The 20,776-nt window shown below is 41.5% G+C and overlaps 1 protein-coding gene across 3 annotated transcripts in view; it reads right to left on the reverse strand.

Annotated features, from left to right (window-relative positions):
- The window catches only part of LOC102798291 (GTP binding protein 8 (putative)), a 30,090-nt gene extending 10,089 nt beyond the window's left edge, over positions 1 to 20,001 (reverse strand). Inside the window, exons 1-6 of one of the 3 annotated variants that reach the window (XM_087853125.1) lie at positions 19,886 to 20,001; positions 19,402 to 19,602; positions 18,435 to 18,588; positions 16,514 to 16,612; positions 14,484 to 14,614; positions 13,704 to 13,803 (exon numbers count right to left, since the gene is read on the reverse strand). In XM_087853125.1, the coding sequence (XP_087709251.1) occupies positions 13,704 to 13,803; positions 14,484 to 14,614; positions 16,514 to 16,612; positions 18,435 to 18,588; positions 19,402 to 19,571 (654 nt within the window). In that variant the 5' untranslated portion in view covers positions 19,572 to 19,602; positions 19,886 to 20,001. Of the gene's footprint in view, positions 1 to 10,585; positions 13,804 to 14,483; positions 14,615 to 16,513; positions 16,613 to 18,434; positions 18,589 to 19,401; positions 19,603 to 19,885 lie in introns of those variants that run through there. The other 2 variants (XM_087853124.1, XM_087853126.1) reach the window with 2 other exon arrangements.
- Between the last annotated feature and the right edge of the window lie 775 nt (positions 20,002 to 20,776).

Raw genomic sequence — 20,776 nt, forward strand, 5'->3', positions numbered from 1 at the left:
AATGAGAGGATCAACCAGGATCCAGCAGAACAACCAATGAAATCTGTACAGGTGTCAGGCCACATGGCAGGAAGCTATTAGGTCACAGTATAAATGCGCACTGTGGACTCAGTATATTCAGTTTTTGGTCGACCCTAAAACACGAAGGAGCCATATCAGGTTCAGAGTTTAGTTACTGAAACATAATTTATTTAGTTTATATGAAACAGCTCGTCTGTCACCAAGTATCTGTTGTTGAGGAAGTTTGTTTTTAACAGCTGAAGGAGGAAAGCCAAAAACAAGAAGGACATAGTTGTTGAAAGAACTACGTCACTCATCATCTTCACTTTACTGGTTGGGGGCTTGTTGATATCTGCAGGTAAGATTTTAAAACTGAATTTTCTGATTTTTTTAAAGGACACAAGAATTCCCTAAGTTCACTAGCGTAAATTAATTTTTTAGCAAGTTATATTAAAGTTGTATTAAAGCTTTCGGGTCAATTGAAAATGGCGTGTCAAGACTTCAGGAGAGAGAAAGTCATCAGTTTTTAATTAGATTCATTAGATTTGAAATGTTCACCTTGAAACATTGCCTGACATTTGAAAGGGTGTGCAAGGGAGAGAAAAAAAACAGACGGGGAAAAAAAAGATTCCTTTGCTTGGACCTCTGGCGAGAGGGACTAATCCAATTCTCTACAACCTGACTCATTTTCCTCACAAGCCCCTCCCACCAGAGACGCCAGGAGAAAGGAGGAAAATGAGTGAGGCTGTAGAGGAATGAGTCATTTGAGAGGAGGATGCCTGAGGAGAGAGGGAATATGAGGACAGGTATTTAACTCGACTACTCATCTCTCCTTTACTCTACATTTTATTTATTCTACATGTTTACTGGAGCCACATCATAAACAGTTTTCTTACAGCCCAACTACATATGGCTTTATATGAACAGTATTGTGACATTTTTTTTTTTTTTTTTGTGAACGTCTAATTCACAACAGTGAGCAATGATAAAAGCCGCTAAGTGTGAAGACACAGGAGTTAAAGTGGATTTTAGTCTACCTCTACCAACGCCTAAAGCGTAAAACCCTGATAAGGACTACCAAAAACACTATATTCTTCTGAACCACTTGATTTAAGTAACCCTTTAGTGGCCAGGAAGTGACTAGAACTGATTGCAACCATTAAATGTACTTTAGAGACACAAACCTAACTTCATATGAAGAATTAAAAGTATAATGTCAAGTTAAACTTAAATTTAAACTTGCACATTGAATTAACGCACATTGAATATCTAATTTACAGTTTACACTGTATGTCTGCTTTAGAAGTGAGCACTTACTCTTTTATCCCTTCAACCTCACTGCTTTGTATTGTTTTCTCTTTCAGACCAGATAATCATCTCATCTGAGGCTGGACAGAATGTCACTCTGCCATGCCGAGCTCCAAACAACAGCATTCTAGTTGTAGAGTGGAACAGAGCTGACCTGGATTAATATGTCCTTTTGTACCGGGACAGTCACTTATATCCAGACAACCAGCATGCATCTTTTAAGAACAGGGTGGAACTGCAGGACATAGAATTGAAGGATGGAAACGTGTCTTTGATTCTGAACAATGTGACGATTACTGATAGTGGAACATATAAATGTTTTGTTGTCATGGAAATTGGTAATAATAATAAGAGTCCCATCATCACCATCAACCTGAACATCACTGATCCTCCAGGTGAGTCAGAGTTCAGGGAGTCTTTTTGACAGAGCAAGTTTTGGTTATTGTATCCAAAATTTGTGATTCTGTTCTGTTGCTGCTGTGATTCTTTTCACTAAAATGATTTTTAAGCCATGTTTCTCTAAAATTGCCCCTCAGAAAACTGTGCTAGAAAGAAATGTCTAAAAACATCCCTACTTTTATCTGTTGAAATCTTTTTTAATTTTAATTTTTCGTTTGTCATATCAAAAGTAACTGAACAAACAAAAGAATCTGAAATTGTTTAAAAATAGCAGCTTAGGCAAGACTACAAGCACTGTGACACTGTCCAAAAACGTATGAACCTCACTTTAAACAGTTGGAGAAAGAAAGCTGACACATGACAGATGGGGAAACGCAAGCGCGTGCCCCAACCTGGGAAGTCGGCGGATGGGGAAACGCAAGCGGGCCCCAACCCGGGAAGTCAGCGGATGGGGAAACGCAGGCGGGCCCCAACCTGGGATGTCTGCGGATGGGGAAACGCAAGTGGGCCCCAACCTGGGAAGTCAGCGGATGGGGAAACGCAAGCGGGCCCCAACCTGGGAAGTCTGCGGATGGGGAAACGCAAGTGGGCCCCAACCTGGGATGTCTGCGGATGGGGAAACGCAAGTGGGCCCCAACCTGGGATGTCTGCGGATGGGGAAACACAAGCGGGCCCCAACCTGGGAAGTCTGCGGATGGGGAAACGCAAGTGGGCCCCAACCTGGGATGTCTGCGGGTGGGGAAACGCAAGCAGGCCCCAACCTGCCCGTGTGGAAAACTTAAATAAATACCTATTTTAAATGCGTTGTGTATTCAACTTATCTGTTGTTGTATGTTGAAATGTTGGGCATCATGATCCAATCAAAAGAATATGCAGGGGAAAGTGATTTAGATAACTCCAATGCCAAGAAAAATCAAGGTACCAGCATACCCTGCCTGGGACATAGCTACCGGGATCCTAATCTGAAGCCAAGCCTGGGGAGAGGCTCAAGGGTGAACATCAGTTGGCCCAGCCAGGCTCGAGCTGAAGAAGCTAAATGGGTCAATTCTTCTGTGGGACACTACTTTGGGATTTGTGGATCGGGCAGAGGTCCTGGTGCTCTGATGCACACATCTGTAGTGATGGATTGTGAGCTTCCTTCATAGAGGAGTGGGGCTCTCCCTTAGAGATGGGGTGAGGAGCTTGGTCATTTGAGAATAAAGTTGCTGCTCCTTCACATCAAATGAAGCCTGTTGAGGTGTTTCCGGCCTTCTCCAACCTGAAGGAGGCCTTGGGACTGACAGAGGAGATTGTGTGTCATGACTAGATCGCGACTGACTAAATTTCCCGCATATGATCTGGAACAAGTGGCCAGATGCAATCACTCAAATGTGTAGTTACATCTGAACTTAAAACATGAACTTGTTCAACCAGTTGAGTAAAGGTCAGCTTGTGGAGTAAGATTAGTTTTCACTTTTCTCAAAGAACAGCACACAGTACAATACCTACTCAAATTTCAATCTGTCCATGTATGAACTATTGTAAATTAATTTTACTTCCTTTGGTGCAAATAAAAGTGTAACTGTGAAATGACAACCTGAATTTTCTAGGAGCTCACTGATGCCTGATCCAGATTTGAAAGGAGTCCCATGAGGACATTGTCTATCATCCAATCACAAGCTTGTCCAGAAGAATTCTCATGCTATCAGAGTTGACAAGAACACAAACACCAAGGAAAACTAGGTAAAAAGCAGTCGGGAGGTAAAAGGAGAGAGCAACTGTCTGCACCACCTGCTTAAAGATTCCCTTTAGAGCAGTGTTCTTGTTGTGTCTTTTATTTGCACCAAAATGGGTAAAATTAGTTTACATGATTTGCAGTGGTTTGTGCTTGCTGGTAAACAATGTTTAAAAAAACAAACAAGGGAAACGACTTGTTTTTAATTGTTTTTCAAATCTCTTTCAGATCCAACGACATCTAGAACATGATACACCGCCTAGAGCCACCTAGCAATAGCTGAAAGCATAATTTAGCAGGCAAGAGACAGGGTAAGACTTTATAATCGTATTAAAGCATCTATCCGGTTGTTAAGTCTGACGTCACTAGCCGCGTCTGGGCCTAAACTCCGCTGCAGGTCCATATATCAAACGATCACTATGGCATTACTGAGAGTAGAAAAACTGTCTAAAGTCTTTCATCTTTAATAAAATGATCAGCGTTCTGCTCTACCAGGTGTAACAATTGAGTTTAACATCCAGGCATCCATGAAAACGGAATTTATGACATTTAACGGAGTTAGACGTTAGCATGAAGCTAGCTCGCTAGCTTCTATCTAAATACAATATAGCATGTCCTGACTGCGGGGTTTTGGAAACAAATTCAAATGTACAGCTCTGTTATCACTTCCAACATAAATGAAGACAGAAAACTAAACAGCAGTGACGTTTGTAGGGTTACTGAAGTTTGGCTAGCTGGTATATAATGATGTGCTACGTGACCGCTAGCTACACAGCTATGTTAGCATAATATAAACAAGCTAACTTTTTTTCCACTCGATAAAAGTTAACGTGAGTGTTCTCGGTGGTCAGGAACAAATGTAATCGCATGGCAGGATGTTGTAAAAGGACCAAACTTCAGCCAGAAGAACAACTGAGGTAATCCATCCACAATACGAGGTTAGTCATTCAAAATGACTTTTTTTTTCAAAAAAAAACCCAAAAAAAACTTCCGGCGCCGCTCCGAGCTGGCAGCCAGTATCAGCAGCTCCGACCTGACCGAGTCCCTTTTTCTCTTTAATATATGTTTCTCTGTTGTTTTTGTGTTATTGTTTTTGTTTTTCTATTGTGGACTGCTGTCCCCCACAATGGAGCTCAGAATTCTATGGACAATGGTATTCTTTATTACATTTTTTACTGCGTCTTTGTCCGGAGAGCGCGTGGAGGTCCGATCTCCCATTGTTTACAGCAGGGATCAGCTGTTAGCCCTCGGAGCCTCCGCTGCCCTGCCTACCGCTGAGCAAGCTAACATCCCCCGCGAGGTGAGGAGGAAGAGACGCGGTACTCGGGCTGGGATCGGCCGTCGCAGTAAAGTCAGGAGGTACCGGCCAGCGATTCCATCTATTATTATGGGGAATGTGAGATCTTTCCCCAATAAAGTAGACGAACTGGCAGCCCTTACCCGACATCAGAGGAGCTACAGGGAGTGCAGCCTGATGTGCTTCACAGAGTCGTGGCTAACTGCGCTAACTCCGGACTCACACGTAAACATGGATGGTTTTCATCTGATCCGGGCCGACAGAACAACGGAGAGTGGTAAGAAGAGAGGAGGGGGTCTGGCTGTGTTTGTGAACGATAGATGGTGTAACTCTGGGCATTTATCTATCAAAGAGACGCTATGCTGTAAGGACATTGAGCTGCTAGCGGTTAGCATGAGACCATACTATCTACCGCGAGAGTTTACACACATGATTATGATAGCTGTGTATGTCCCGCCCTCTGCTAACGCTGCAGCAGCCTGTGAGGTCCTGCACACTGTAACCAGCAGACTCCAAACGCAGCACCCTCAGGCCCTTTTCCTGATCTCTGGGGACTTTAATCACATCTCCCTGTCCTCCACTCTCCCCACCTTCACCCAGTATGTCACCTGCTACACCAGAGACAATAAAACATTGGACTTACTGTATGCCGACACCAAGGAGGCATACAGCTCATCACCTCTCCCTCCCCTGGGGGGCTCAGATCACAACCTGGTTCATCCCTGTGTATAAACCTCTGGTACACAGAGAACCAGTTGTGAAACGCACAGTAAAGAAATGGTCGGCAGAGACTGAAGAGGCCCTGAGGGACTGTTTCCGTTCTACTGTGTGGGACAACCTCTGCAGCCCCCTGGAGGATGACCTCAACAGCATCACAGACTGCATTACGGATTACATGAACTTCTGTGTGGACAACACCGTACCCATCAAAAAGGTACGTTGTTTTTCTAACAACAAGACATGGATAAATCCTGAAATTAAGGCTCTCCTCAAGAAGAAGAAGAGAGTCTTTAGATCTGGAGACAAACAGGAGCTGAGAGTTGTTCAGAAGAAGCTGAAATGGAAGATAAGGCAAGGAAAGGAAAACTACAGGAGGAAGATGGAAGAGCAGCTGCAACAGGACAACATCAGAGGGGTTTGGAACAGCCTGGAGACAATCTCAGGACAAAATCCAACCCCCCAGGCTGCAGGAGACTTGGGGTGGGTGAATGACCTAAATAAATATTTTAATAGGTTTGATCAAACACCCACCCCTCCCACAGCATCGTCCCCCCTGCTGCATTCTCCTTCATCTTCAGGGACTGCCTGTCCTTCATCTCAGGACTTCACACCTCTCAGCTTCACACCTCCCAACTCCCAGTCATTACACCCACCCCCGGCTTCTGTGGACTCCAACATACACCCCCCTCCCCCAAAATCCACTCTTTCTATCTCAGCACTTCAAGTGAGGAATGAGCTTCGCAAGATCAAGGTGCGGAAGGCTGCAGGTCCAGGTGGCGTCAGCTCCAGGCTCCTGAGATGCTGCGCAGATGAACTGTGTGGCATCCTAGGTTATCTGTTCAACCTGAGCCTGTCACTGGGGAAAGTACCACAGCTGTGGAAGACCTCCTGTGTGGTACCGGTACCAAAGACCTCCCATCCCAAGGACCTCAGCAGCTACCGGCCGGTAGCCCTGACATCGCATCTGATGAAGACCCTCGAGAGGTTGGTTCTAAACCATCTGCGCCCCCTGGTGAGGTCTTCATTGGATCTGCTGCAGTTTGCTTACCAGCCTGGCATCAGGGTGGAGGACGCCATCATCTACCTCCTGCACCGAGCTCTGACTCACCTGGAGAAGCCTGGAAGCACTGTGAGGATCATGTTCTTTGATTTCTCCAGTGCTTTCAACACCATCCAGCCACGACTCCTGAGGGACAAGCTGGAGCTATCAGGAGTGGACCACCACATGTCCCAGTGGATACTGGACTACCTCACAGAACGTCCACAGTATGTGAGGTCACAGGGCTGTGTCTCTGACACGCTGGTCTGCAGTACGGGGCCCCACAGGGAACTGTGCTGGCACCGTTCCTCTTCACCCTCTACACTGCAGACTTCTCCATCAACTCCCCACGCTGCCACCTACAGAAGTTCTCTGACGACTCTGCCATAGTCGGCCTCATCACAGGTGAGGACGACTCAGAGTACAGACAGTGGACTCTGGACTTTGTTGACTGGTGTCAGCAGAACCACCTGCTGATCAACGCCGGGAAAACCAAGGAGCTGGTGGTGGACTTCCGGAGACGCAGACCCACCACACTGACACCGGTGAACATCCAGGGAGTGGACATTGAGATAGTGGACTCTTACAGGTACCTGGGTGTTCACCTGAATAATAAACTGGACTGGAGCCACAACACTGATGCTGTTTACAGGAAGGGTCAGAGCAGACTCTACCTGCTGAGGCGGCTGAGGTCATTTGGAGTCCAGAGAGCGCTTTTAAAGACCTTCTATGACTCTGTGGTGGCAGCTGTCGTTTTTTACAGTGTAGTATGTTGGAGCAGCAGTTTATCAGCAGCTGAGAGGAAGAGGTTGGATAAACTCATCAGGAAGGCCAGCTCTGTTCTGGGATGCACCCTGGACCCAGTACAGGTGGTGGGAGACAGAAGGACTCTGGCCAAAATAACATCTCTGATGGACAGAGTCTCCCACCCCATGCATGTAGATGTTGCTGCAGAGCTGCTTCAGTGACAGACTGCTGCATCCTCGATGCATGAAGGAGCGTTTCCGCAGGTCCTTCCTCCCTGCAGCTGTCAGACTGTACAATCTGAACTGCTCCCAACGAACATAGATGTTTACATCAATGGTGTAACTGCAATATGTTAGTTAATTAACCAATTCGCACCACAACCTGGTTTGCCTCTTACCTGTAATTATTTTTATTTAATTTAATAACTGTACAGTACTCTCTGTTTATAGTAACCATTGTCCTTAATGTAAATATGTAAGAAAAATTGTGTATGTTTCTGCTCGGTGTCCTGTGTACTGTTTGTAGTATATTTATCCTTTTGGCTGCTGTTACAACCAAATTTCCCCTTGTGGGACAATTAAAGGATTACTCTATTCTATTCTAAATGTCTGATGTCCACTGCAGGGATTTCTGAATGTCAGCCAATTCCTCTGCCGGTGGTACATACCATGGAGTGGCCTGTCCTTATATGAGAATTCTTCTCTTTGCTCGTCTTCTTTCTTGGGTTTGTGCTGCCTGAGGTATTCACTAAGCACACGGTTGGTTGTGGCGATCTTCCTGATGTACTTGTGGATGTTTCCGGTCTAATCCTGGACAGTGTTTCTGACACTCACCAGTCCCTGGCCTCTTTCTTTCCGTTTAGCATACAGCCTTAGGGTGGTGGGTTTGGGGTTAAACCCTCCATGCATGGTGAGTAAATGGTAAATGGACTGGTTCTTATATAGAGCTTTTCTACTCTGTCTGAGCACTCAAAGCGCTTTATACAGCTAATTCATTCACCCAATCACACCCATTCACACAAGCACTTCTAAGCATCTAACATTCATACACAGTCACACTCCGATGGATGCATCGGAGAGCAACATGGGGTTAGTATCTTGCCCAAGGATATTTGGCATGCAGACTGGAGCAGCCTAGGATTGAACCACCGACCTTCTGGTTAGTGGCTGATCCGCTCTGCCACCTGAGCTACAGCCACCCCAAAGGAGGAGCTTTGTTGTCTTGATATCAGTGGCCTCTATATGTATATGTGTGTGTGTGCATATTTATAGAAATACAACACCTTATGGTATCATCTTAGGAACTTGGAAAGAAAAGCGTCTAGACTTCTTTAAGTTTCTTGAAGCCTACAATGACCTGGATAACTGAGAAACTCACATACATATTGAGGAACACCCATCAATTAGTATGGGAGTATGTAAGGGAATTTTAAAAAAAAAACGGATTATAGGAACCAGCTCTGTTTCAACATAAGATTTTCTAAGATTGGGACTTCTTCCCAAGAGTTTGCGCCTTGGATCCACGGTGAAGGCACACAGAGAAGAGTTGAATCTATGGAGAGCACAAAATCAACTTCTAAGTGAAAGGATAAGACAGGTACATTTCACTATAGATACACTCTGGAACAAGATTAGTCATACTTCAGGAACTCAAACACTTCTACTCTCCTCTACTTAAGATTAAGTTTTTAAGTTTGTGGACAAGGCTCAGTGGGCCAAACACTTTGCTAAGAAAAACTTGTACTTCACAGTCAAAATCTACACAATACAGACAAGGAAGGAAGACTTCACAACCAATGATGGTCAGGAAAAATGGGTGAAGACCTTTTCAGACAGAAATCTCACTGAACCTGAAAACCATTTCTCCACAACAGTTTCCCATAGTGGACCTCGTCAATACATCAATACATCATATAAGAAACTTAACAAAGTCCAGACGCTTATAGTATGGTATAATTTTCATTTCACAGATAATAGCATGAACAGGCAAACTACTGTAAATGTACTAGTAAATGGCGGTAATGATCAATGGATAAATTATGTTTTGTAGTGGTGGGCTCATAAGGTGGATAAAAACCTGAGTACAAAATCACCAGCATGCTCTGGTGAACCCAGTGACTTGTGTCATTGTGCTGTCGTTCAAAAAGTGAAGCTCCAGGTGGCACTTTAGTTTAATGAGTTTAATGACCAAAGTCATTAAAAATACAATGACGCATGAAACCTTTACTTCGGTTAGCCATTGTTTTTAAAGGAGGCTCTTGGAAATAGCAGGGAGAAACTGAATGTGCTGAAAGAGCAACTGCTAGTTAGAGAAGTTGTTATTGATGTGTTACATTTTTATGAGACTCCCTGGAAAATAACACATAAATTAAAACTGAGTAAACAGTTTTCAAAGTTTCCATGCATGCTCAATCATCCAGGTAAGGAAATTACAAAAAGTTTGATCTGTTCATCTGGACGTAGAATTTTCAGTGAGAGAAACAAACAAACAAAAGAAATCAAAACCTAATTTATCCTTTTCTTGATAGAGATAAACTGGCCTCACAGCCTATTATTTGTCAGCGGGTTCACTCATTATTCAAATGTACTGTTTATAATTTTGGGGAAACCTGCATTCAGCTGAGACTGAAAGAGTCACTTGGATTAGCGACGAAACATTTCTCCCATTGAAAACAGTACGTCCAGAGTAGAATCAACTTTTTGGGAGTCTTCAAAGCAAACACTGATAATTAAAACAAAGCAGTGTCTGATATATAATTTGTAGTTACATTTTATTTTATTTTAGTTTTTTAAAATGATGATCAGTTGTCTAGGAATGGCTCCAAGAGACCTTTCTAACTTGTGTGAGTCTCATCTCAATTCTCATTCTTAGACCGTCATTGAGTGCCTTGGACTTTTCCATTGTTCCGAGTATTGGTCAATTTAGTGAGCGCTGTCAAATAAATCTGTTTTATGCTGACCAGTTGTAGTTTCTAATATCCGCTTTTTAATGAAAACAGATTATGGAGTCTGATATGATACCCATTCTTAAACAGCTCTTTGTAATCACTTCTTCAGCAACTTTTTGTCAGGATCTAGTGAGAGAGTTATGTTGATGAGCTTTTACAAAACGTCTCTCTTAATCCATGCTTCAGTTTTCCAAAGGACAAGATCACATCAGCAGCTGAAAGATTTAAATCTTTAATCATTTCTTTGGAAGCTCAAACTGTAAATGTAATTGGTGGAAAAAAAAAAAAGGTTTGCCTATCACTAACAAAAATTTAATAGATCTTGGCCTTGCCAAGGTAAAAGACACTGTATAAATTTCAACACAACCTAATAAAATAGATATCTATATATTATTTTGCATATGTATATATTCAAACATGTATGTATAATTTTGAGTCTGTGTGGATTAGGTAAAACCTAAATTAAATTCAAACTAACTTTTTCAGTTAATTAAACATGTATGCCGTGCAATCATTCCTCTGTGAAAAAAAAACACTTACAATAAATCACTAAAAATGCCCAAAAGTTACCTTGTGAGGGAGGCTTTTTTTGATCGCACCAGTGTTTTAATAAACTGTAACATATAGTTGAGTAATGATGTTGCTGAATATCAGTTCTTGTATAAAGTGGGCGTATGTAAATATACATAATATCTCTTCTGCTTTTTAGCCCTACTACTTTAATAGGGCACCTTTAAAGTTTTCACGGCTCATAAAGTGTAAAGGTATGTGTGCAGATCAGCTATGAGGAATCATAGTCATCCACTGCAGTGTAAAACAGTTTGTCTTCAGAGGGCGTCTTATCAGTCTTTATCTGGGTTATCTTTTCTGCTCAATCTGACTTGTCCTTCATTCTGACTGCAGTAAACTTTAAGTATGACTTCTCTCCTGATGTGAACGAGCGTGTGAAGGCTTGTTGGGTCATATCTCCACAAATCTGTCTGCAGATAACAATCTAATCTGATAGGATTCACACCGTAGTTACTGCTCTACTGTTAAAAAGAAGAAAAAAAAAGACGTATGTTTTCCAAAGGACAAGATCACATCAGCAGCTAGAAGATGAGTCATTGAATAATTTCTTTAGAACGGGGAAGAAGGGGGAGAGGGGTGGGGGAAAGAAGGTTTGATTCTTTTAGATTTTTTTTTAACAATATAACAAATTTTATTCGCATGTTCAACAGTTATTGGTCTGTTCTTGCACCTTTTTTCACTGTGTCAGAGTAAACAGATAAAAACCTTCATAGAAACACAGCAATAAATTTAGACATTTTAAACCCCAACGATCTAAATTTGCAAAGCTGCTAAGCCTTGCAAAAGAGATTTCAATCTAAGTGGAACGTCCTGGTAAAATAAAGGTAAATGTAAGAGGGTATAACAGAGATCAAGGCATCATGAGTTTTCTTTTTTCAACCATGTAGATTTTTATTTTTAGTTAAGAGGTTTTTATTTTTTTTTTAATCAACAAAAAAAACAGGCCTGAGGTTAGGTAGGGTTAGGGTTAGGACCCACACCCAGTTTCACACCTTGGCTCAGGCGATTAGAGGATCATCAGGGGGTCCTTTGTCCCTCTGTGGGGGGAAACTCCCACTGGGTTTATATCTGGGACTCTCCACCATTTGACCTTAGAACTGAAGAAGCTTCTCGGATGAAGGTGAAACGTCTTCAAGTAACTTAAAGAAGTCCAGAGGCTTTTCTTTGCAAGCTCCTTTGACTACGATGACCTGGATGACTGAGAACCTTCACAGACATTGTGCCATATTATTCCACTTATCTCAGTCTGTCGGCCTACTTGACTTACATAGTTTCTAAAACTAGAATGGGAGACAAGGCCCTCTGCTGTGGAACCAACTCCCAGTTTGGATTCAGGACACAGAAACAGTCTCTAATTTCTCTTCTTTTAAGATTAGGCTTCAAACTTTTCTTTGTGATCAAGGTTATAAATAAGTTATGAATCAGATGATCCTGATCCACTGATAACTTTAAGCTAGTGCAGAAGTGTTAGCACTGTCACCTGTCAACCAGAGGATCCTGGGTTAAAATCCAGGTTGTGGTCTCTGAGTGAAGTCTGACCATTGTCCCTGTGTTTTTTTCTTTGGATGTAGACACCCTCACACAGGCCAAATGCATGCACGTTAGGTTAACCGGCACTTTTAAAGTGGCAAATGAAAGTGCTTGGAATGGCACGAAAGCACGGTTAGAATAGTTTTTTATTCTAAACTGTATTGAGTGCCCAGTAAGACTGGAAAAGCACTATATAAATACTGGTACCTTACATGGACCCTTCCCTTAGCAAGGATCTCTTTCACTTTATGCTTCCTTCTGCCATCTTGAACTAACACAGCAGACTAGCTCTGACACCTGCTGGCCTCTTAAAAACACTGCACTCCCTGATCAGCATTTTAAAGGATTCACTTTGTTGTTGTTCTCCTGCAGTTCAAAGAAATGAACGAGCAACCCGGGGAGTCTAAAATGGGCGCAGCCTTGACTGTAAAAGCTGTAAAGAAAATCCATCGACAAGAGAACGTAGACCTCCTGCCACCTACTACCATGTGACACACAATAAACTTCACTGACAAGTCTCAGTCCTTTGCCTTGTAAATCATTAAAAGAATCCGATCATTTGCAACCACTACTTCCATGTAATCATACTTAAAGTGTGTACACTCCCCATTTCTTTTTCAACTTCACAGAAATATCAGTTTTAAGTTTGAAACTGTCTTCGACTGTGCTGTCACAGCCTTAATGTGTTGCAGTGTTTAATCAGCTCAGAGCATGAATAATTGACCGCAGAGTGCGCAGCGAGCGGGGCTGCTTCATTTTAACGGCCAGTTTTTAAATAGCTGAGTGGGAACGTTCAGCATTAATTCAGTGTGGACATAATGATGAAGGACTGAGAAGAAGAATGAGCCACATGTAAGGCGGAGGGGGAGGCACTTCGATGCTTGTTTCCTCCTGGCGAACACGGCGGGTCTGGGCCCGCGCTGGAGTGGCGGCGCAGTGGCAGGATGGCTGCTGTGTTTGCTCAGGAGTGTGCTGTGGACATGTGCTTTCTGTGCAGAGGAGTTTTTTTGTTTCCTGTTCTCATGCTGTCCTCCCAGGAGCCCAGCATGAGTAGAGGTCTCTTTTTTCCTCTTGTACTTTCCCATTGTAGTGTACATTTCAGTGGTTTTCTGTAACCGATCTCCGACCTATATCCCCATGTGATGTCTGTGTTGTGTGTGTAAGGTCGGGGGCGGGTCCATTCCACTGCAGGGCAACCTGCATGTGGCGAATAAAGCTGATTGATTGGTTAGTGCTCAACAACTCCACCAAAGAGCGCAAACCCAAAGAGACCCTAATTCCACAAAATATTCCACATGAAAGCTGATTAAATTTAGTTACTTTCAATCAACTAACCAGGCTTCACTTGTTCTACAAAACGCAAGATCTTAAACCTTTTTTCGCACCAAATCATCCTGATGATTACAAAACTGAAATTAAGCCAGAGTCCTACCACATACGGACATCCGGTCTCCTCATACATCTCCAAGGCAATCAGGTCAGCCTTCTGCAGACCGACGCTGCCATCGACCAACAGGAACGTCCTCACGAGGCTGAAAGAAGACATGTTACGCAAGTTTTTATTTAGTGAACACCAGGTTCACACCAGGAAGACACGGTCGCTCACCATCAGAAAGACAGGAGCACAAACGCTGAGTGACATTTAAGCTCACCGCAAACGTAGATGTGTCACCTGAGACCTGGTGAACATCCATTTAGTTTTTATTAGTTTCAGTGTTAGTTTGTACTTATTAGGAACTCCTAAATAAGCGGGAAGGATCAAATTAATATAAGAGACTGCATTTAAAAGCTTAAGACTACTAATGTTAAACATTTTCCTTTTTAAAATGTTGGTGGTCAACCACCTTTTAAGTTTTGTATATATTGTCTGTGAAAGTTCTCAGTCATCCAGGTCATAGTACTCTAAAGAGCTTGGAGCTTGGAAAGAAAAGGGCTGATTTTTGTGAACATGTCTTTGTTGGCAAAAACATCACAACAGCAATGACCAATCACTACAAGGCAAACTAAACAGGCTTATATTAGCAGATAGCATTAGCCAAACTGGTTTTTCACTGCAATAAACAACTTTTTCTTACTTACCTCAACCCCTCAGGATAGTTTCATAGCATGATTTCTTTGGCTAACTGTCAGAGGAAATCCTCAGTATTGCTCCATCATAGACATCATGAATAAACAACACAAACAAGTCTTTCATCAGCTCTTCATCACTTACTTTTTCCGTGTGTAGAGGTAAGGCTCTACCATATCCACAAAATCTCTGGGTGCCTTGTGTCCATACCCTGGCATGTCCACGATGGTGAAGGCTTTGCCCACTCTGAAGAAGTTCATCTTCTTTGTGTGACCCTGAAGGTAAGACACAGGCAAAGCTTATGATGTCCAGATATTGATGAACTCAATCATTGCAGCATCAGTGAGTGTGTTTCAACTTTTTAACATTAAATTACAATGTTTAGTTTTTATTAGTTTCAGTCTTTTTATTTATCACAAGGAGGAGCAGCATGTAAGAAGTTCCAGATGGGTAAAACATGCAAACATGTAGACATCCTAGTCTCTATAATCAGGCTGATTATGTGTAAAATTAAAACCATTGAGATTTTTTGGTCTAGTTATTTTTTCCACTCTTACTTTGATTTTCAGATAAGTTTTAAATAACCAGAAAAAATCCTGATTCTTGCTGATTGTTTGTAACCCTCATAACGCAAACACAGAAATGGAAATGGAAGAAAAGATGGAGTAGCATGTCAGTGCAGTGTGTGATCTGCGTACAAGCGAACTTGTAGAACTTTGGCAAACTCATCTGAGGATTTTCGATGTGGCTTCACAAAATTATCACGATCAAAACAACCGTGAAAACTGTTGTATGGACTTTGCTGCTCAATTGCAGCTGCCTGGTCAATGTTTTTCATTAGCAATTTAGCAAAGTTGATGGTGTGTGTGTGTCTGTGTGAGTGAAAGACAGAGAGGGGGAGAGCGAGAGACAGATTTTGTATGATAAGCTTCATTTTATGGACGCACAGTTTGAGCATCAGGCCGTATAGTGTGAGACCTGCATCGTGCCCTACGAACTTCTAACCCTTGCGATTCAATTGTACAGTTTAGGCAGGAGCTGAATTAAGCGACTGACGACAAAGAAAAATAAAAAAAAAGTCACACAGTGTATGCCCAGTTTTAGTTACATCCTAAACAGATCGCCAGTCTGTTGCAGGGCTTAACACATAGAGACAGACAAACCTTTACACTAACATTCACACCTATGGGAAGTTTAGAGTTACCAATTAACTAATGCTCACTAACTGCATGTCTTTGAACTGTGGGAGGAAGCGGGAATACCTGGAAAGAACCAACACAAACACAGGGAGAAGATGCAAACTCCACAAAAAAAAAAAAAGACCACGATGGTGGAAATGAACTCAGGGCCTTCTTATTGTGAAGTTTCTATCTTATTTTTATCCCTGTGGCAAATGTGCATCTTCTGAGCCAATCTCTTTGTAAAACAGTGACTTTTATTATTTTCTACATGTAACACATTTACAGAACACACACTGAATGGTCCCCACACCAACACAAATTCAATTAAAATGTGCACATCATATTACCAACACTTTCTATAGTGCAAAATTTATGTTTTTAACTTTTATGCTCAGTTTTGTCAAACTGAGAAGTATTTTTGATGATAGCAGGGTACTGAACGTACATCAGTACCTTTTTAATACATTTTCAGTAAGATAACTAATGTTTGAGATGACTGATTTATAATAGAGGCAGATTAGAGTTTCCTGTCCAAGGTCCAAACTCATCACCTCCCATCATGTCATGGCAGAGGGAATGATGGGAAATTTGCAGCTTAAACAGGCATGAAACTGAGAAACATGTGTACCACCTGAAGTAGTTCCCAGGATTTGCTCCATTTCTTAGATGCAGGTATAAAAACATGTTATTTTTAGAAAAAACGTTTCTACAAGCTAAGCCTCGTCTGTGTTTAAGTGCGTTGGTCAGAAATTCTTACATCTCCTCCCTCACCGTAAGAAAGAAACTGAATATGCAAAGTGTAATGTGAAGTTTCCACTTCCAAAAAAGGTCATAATTTTAAGAGTATTTAAAAAAAAAGCCATCTAATAGCATAGAGAAGATCATTTTAAGTCATTTTCACAGCCAGAGTGGCCAAAGAACAACAGAAAATCAGCAACAATCAGGTGTGAATGTAAATACAGCATTTTATAACTGGAGTGACGAGTTACTCACTGGAGTTTTAGAGACTCGGACTTCCACCTCAGGGGTGAGAGAAAACAGAGCTTTGATGAGAGACGACTTGCCCACGTTGCTCCTGCCGATAAAACACACCTGGAAAACACCAACAGGGAGTCAGCTGCAGATTTGTGTGCTGTAATTTACAGTTCTGTGATTTTTATCCTGGAATCTTTTTCCTGCTCCAGTTGCCACCATATCGCCTTTAGTGCCATTTAGCCACGTGGCACACCTGCCAGGTGGACACTGTCATCAAGCTTTGAACGCTTCGCCTTCTGGAGAAGGCCGAGTGGTAACTGAGCCTCTTGGTCCTGTTAACACTCGCTGCCAGAGCTTAACGTTCTTCTCCATGAGGTTATAAATCTGATGATTTATTAGCCATGTTCAGTTCTGCTTCATTATTCATGAGGATGAAGAGACATTAGGTTACATTTTTCATCCATTTAGGGTTGAGGAGGGGCGAATGCGCTACTTAAAGTCCACATTCTCTTTCTTTACCAGCTGCTTTCTACACAGCCATCCTACCTGACCCAGAGTCAGGGAAATTATTCTGCACAAGTGTTTTGTGTTAAACCTCAAGTGACCACTGAAATAACTGAGTAAAGTGATCATATTTTACACAAGAATCCTTTTTTAAATGGTTGTTTGTGCTCCTCATACCTACAACATTTACTTTATCATTCAGTTATGGTTTTGAGTCACTTTTCTGCAAGGAGGAGTAATCCAACCCGACTCATCTTCTGAGCTGATTTCATTGTCACTTTGAGGCAAAATTTCCACCTCAAACCTTTTCCAGCAAGAAATGTTGCTACCCTCACTCTGTTAGCAAAGAGGCTTTGTCCAGTAAATGTGGTTTACTTTGTGGAAGTGCTTTGAGTGCCCAGTAAGAGTAGAAAAATGACAATTATAAACCAGAAAGGAAACAATTATATTGTAGTGACAAGAAGTGGAAAATTATAGTCAAAGCATCAACATGTTTGAAAGAAGACATGTTGTCATGACAAATGCATGGGGGGGAAAAGCCCACTTTTATCAATAAATATATCATTAAGAGCAAACAGAAATATGCGTAACCCTTCCCTTTGTAATCCACTTTGATCAAGTATTTACCTATTAAACAAACCTGCAATGTACTGTTGGGTAAATTGCCACCTTACATTAACTATTAATGACAGGCTAAAGAAATTCATGATGGACGCAGCTAAACTGGCATCACTTATTGATTTGTGAACTCCTGTTGATCTCAGCACTGCAGTCCTCAATATCTTGTTTCTGTGGCGTCATATTTAGACAAGAGGAACAAATGCTATGTTTTCAGCTAATGCTGCATCCACAGATACCAGCTAATTAGTGCTCAGTAACATCTAAACAAAATCACTCCAAAACTGGAGCTCAGACTTTTTGGATGGTCTGTTAGTGAAATGCAGTGCACAACACCCATATTATTGGTCAGAACTATGGAATTAAAATGCTCCAAAAGGCTCCAAGAGCACAAATGTGGTCCAGAGGTCCAGTTCAGAGACTCTATTTAGCAGTTAAGAGTCAGCTGAGCGTCTGTGAAAGTTAGTGTATCATGATAGTATCAAGATATGGATTTTGAGCTTGTCTGTCTCACTGTGGCAATGGTAACATACACAGATTGGCATTATACAACTTTGTAGATAGATATAGATATAGGCCATAGACTGTATATAAGAGATGGAGGTCACTAGCAACTAAGACCACGGTCTCATCAGAAAAGTGTTTTATGAGGTCACAGATTTAGTGAGTAGGCTTATTCTCTCACGGCCTTCTTTTTAAAAGCTGAGGAGTTGCCTCCTACTGGCCATTAGAAAGAATGCATGTTTACAGCACTCCCAACACAAGAAGTTACGTCCATGATTTATGTACAATGTTTTGAGCAATGCTGTCCTCTGACCTCTGGCTGTTTGAGATCGGGTGCGTGCTCCATCCTTTCTGCAGAGATATAGTAATCGATCTTATGAGACGGTGAAGAGTGGAAGAGCTTCTCTGCCTCAATCATGTCCTCCAAAGTGGGATCAAAAAGCTGGAACTGTGTCCGGTCCACAGACCTGAAAATACAAATATGGTTCAAGTTCATTAGAAAATGTCTGTATCAACAGCTATATGCTACAGATTGAAACAGAAGCAACTGGCAAACTCATTTATATTTTTTAAATGGTAAAAATACTTCCTCCAAATCTTTTACAATAAAAACCTTACTAAAAATGAAGTCTGTCAAAATGATACCAATGAGCTGCCTCATTAGTTAGAAATATGCTGCAGTGTAATATTATATAATAAGATAAAGTTATTCATGTGCAGTTATTTACAGGCTTGTACCCATTATCTATTACCTACACCTACATTATGTTTGTGTAATCAAAGTAAAGAGCTGACATGCTACCCTCCGATTTTTGGAGGCTTGCACTCTCAGAGTGTTTTTTATTGCTTTATTATTTATATATATTATATATATTATATTCAGGTATTTTTATTTAATTAAAGTGAGTTCACATGTATTGCTGTCTTGATTGTCTGTTTTCATTTTGATTCATGAAAACTTTCACACAGATTTATAGTTTCATCCGTACATTTTTCCATAACTTACACATACATAAATATTTTAAATTAAACATTTTAAATTAAATTAGTTGTGAGAACAGTGGCATAATTTCTGTTTTATTTGTTGTAATGTTTAATTTCTTTTGTGTCTTACATGTTTCTGTGAAGCATTTTGTGCGACTGCTTGTAATGGGTGCTGTACAAATAAACTTGATGATGTTATCTTTCACAGTTATCAGTGCAACTCCAGCCGATGATGCCAGCTCACATTCACAAAATCTCCTCTACTGATGACTAAGAACCAGCCCTGTTTTACGCACCTGTCCAGGTAAGCCTCCAGCTCGCTGAAGGGATACAGCAAGCTATGCAACTTCTTTGGGGTAAGTGATGTGACCTTCTGCACAGAGGCCAGTTTATGGATCCTCTGCCCAGTGGCACAGCTGACAGCAACCGCAGGCCGGAGCCGCAGGAGCTGCCGGACAGGAAGCATGTTACCCCGCTGATTTCAGACCAGTCAGACCCTGAGAGGAGATGCACACGGGGAGGTCACCTGACAGTTTCGCACAGGCGCAGTCCCCCCTGAACTACAGCAGCATAAAAAACCTCCCCGCTTCCACTTCTGTAGTTTTACTGTGGAACACAGTCTCTCACTCTTCATGTTTCATAAAACTGTAAATTAGAAAACGTCCGAGCAGATTCTGCGGCTCTTCTTGTTCTCTGCGAGCTTTTCTGATCACATTTAATGGGGGGCGGGGGGAATAAAAGCGTCCAAAGTGACTCCATTCATTTCCTTATATTGCTTACCCGAAGACCTCCACCTTCACGGCTTCATGCGATCAGAGAGCAGCGGAGTTTCTTTGAAAATGAACGTTTAAGCCGCGTCCATCGCTTCTGTTTACACACCGTCCTCCATGTTGCGTGCACTGGTCAAATGCATCCGAATGAAACAGCTCAACAACAGTTCCGCGACACAAGTTTAAAATTCCGATTTTCCTCAACGATTGAAACTTTATCGATATACTTTTTTAAAGTCCCAATTAACAACAAAATAAAACAATCGAACAACCATTTTTTAAAGATCCTGTTATTCTGTTTTATTTCTCACAGAATGAGATGTTTCACTTCATGCAGCCGCTTTGTTGTAATACATTGAAGTTTGTACTTTTTGTGTAGGCTGCTTAATCTATATTTTTACTTGTTGATTCTTTTTTAAATTTCATTTTATTTTTAGTTAGGGATTCACTAATTATTTTTCTCGCATGACCCACATCCATCATTACAAATCTAATTTCGGTGGTTGTTTATGTAGTCTAACATAGGATGAGCAACTATCCTATTTTTTTGCACTTTTGACTTGTAAAAGCCTATATGACATTTTTTTTTATTTCATCATTCAATAACTGCACGGAGAAGGCATCGTTTAAATATGGTAAAATTTTCTTTAAGCAAACAGTATTTTTAAAGTTCTTCACGACTGGGCCAAGTGTCCTCTTTTTTGGAAATCAAAATATGGTCACCCTTAGGGATGGGTATTGATAAGTTTTTCACGATTCCGATTCCATTTTCAATTCTGTTTAACGATTCTATTCTTTATCGATTCTCTTATCGATTCTTTTTAAAAAAGGAGAACACTAAGGTCAATTAGCTTAGAACTTTGTTTTATATCTTCTCTTTGAACAAGATAGAAATTTAGGA

This window comes from Neolamprologus brichardi, chromosome 16 (genome assembly GCF_056152115.1).
Source record: "Neolamprologus brichardi isolate AB-2024 chromosome 16, ASM5615211v1, whole genome shotgun sequence".
In the NCBI taxonomy this organism is placed as follows: domain Eukaryota; kingdom Metazoa; phylum Chordata; class Actinopteri; order Cichliformes; family Cichlidae; genus Neolamprologus; species Neolamprologus brichardi.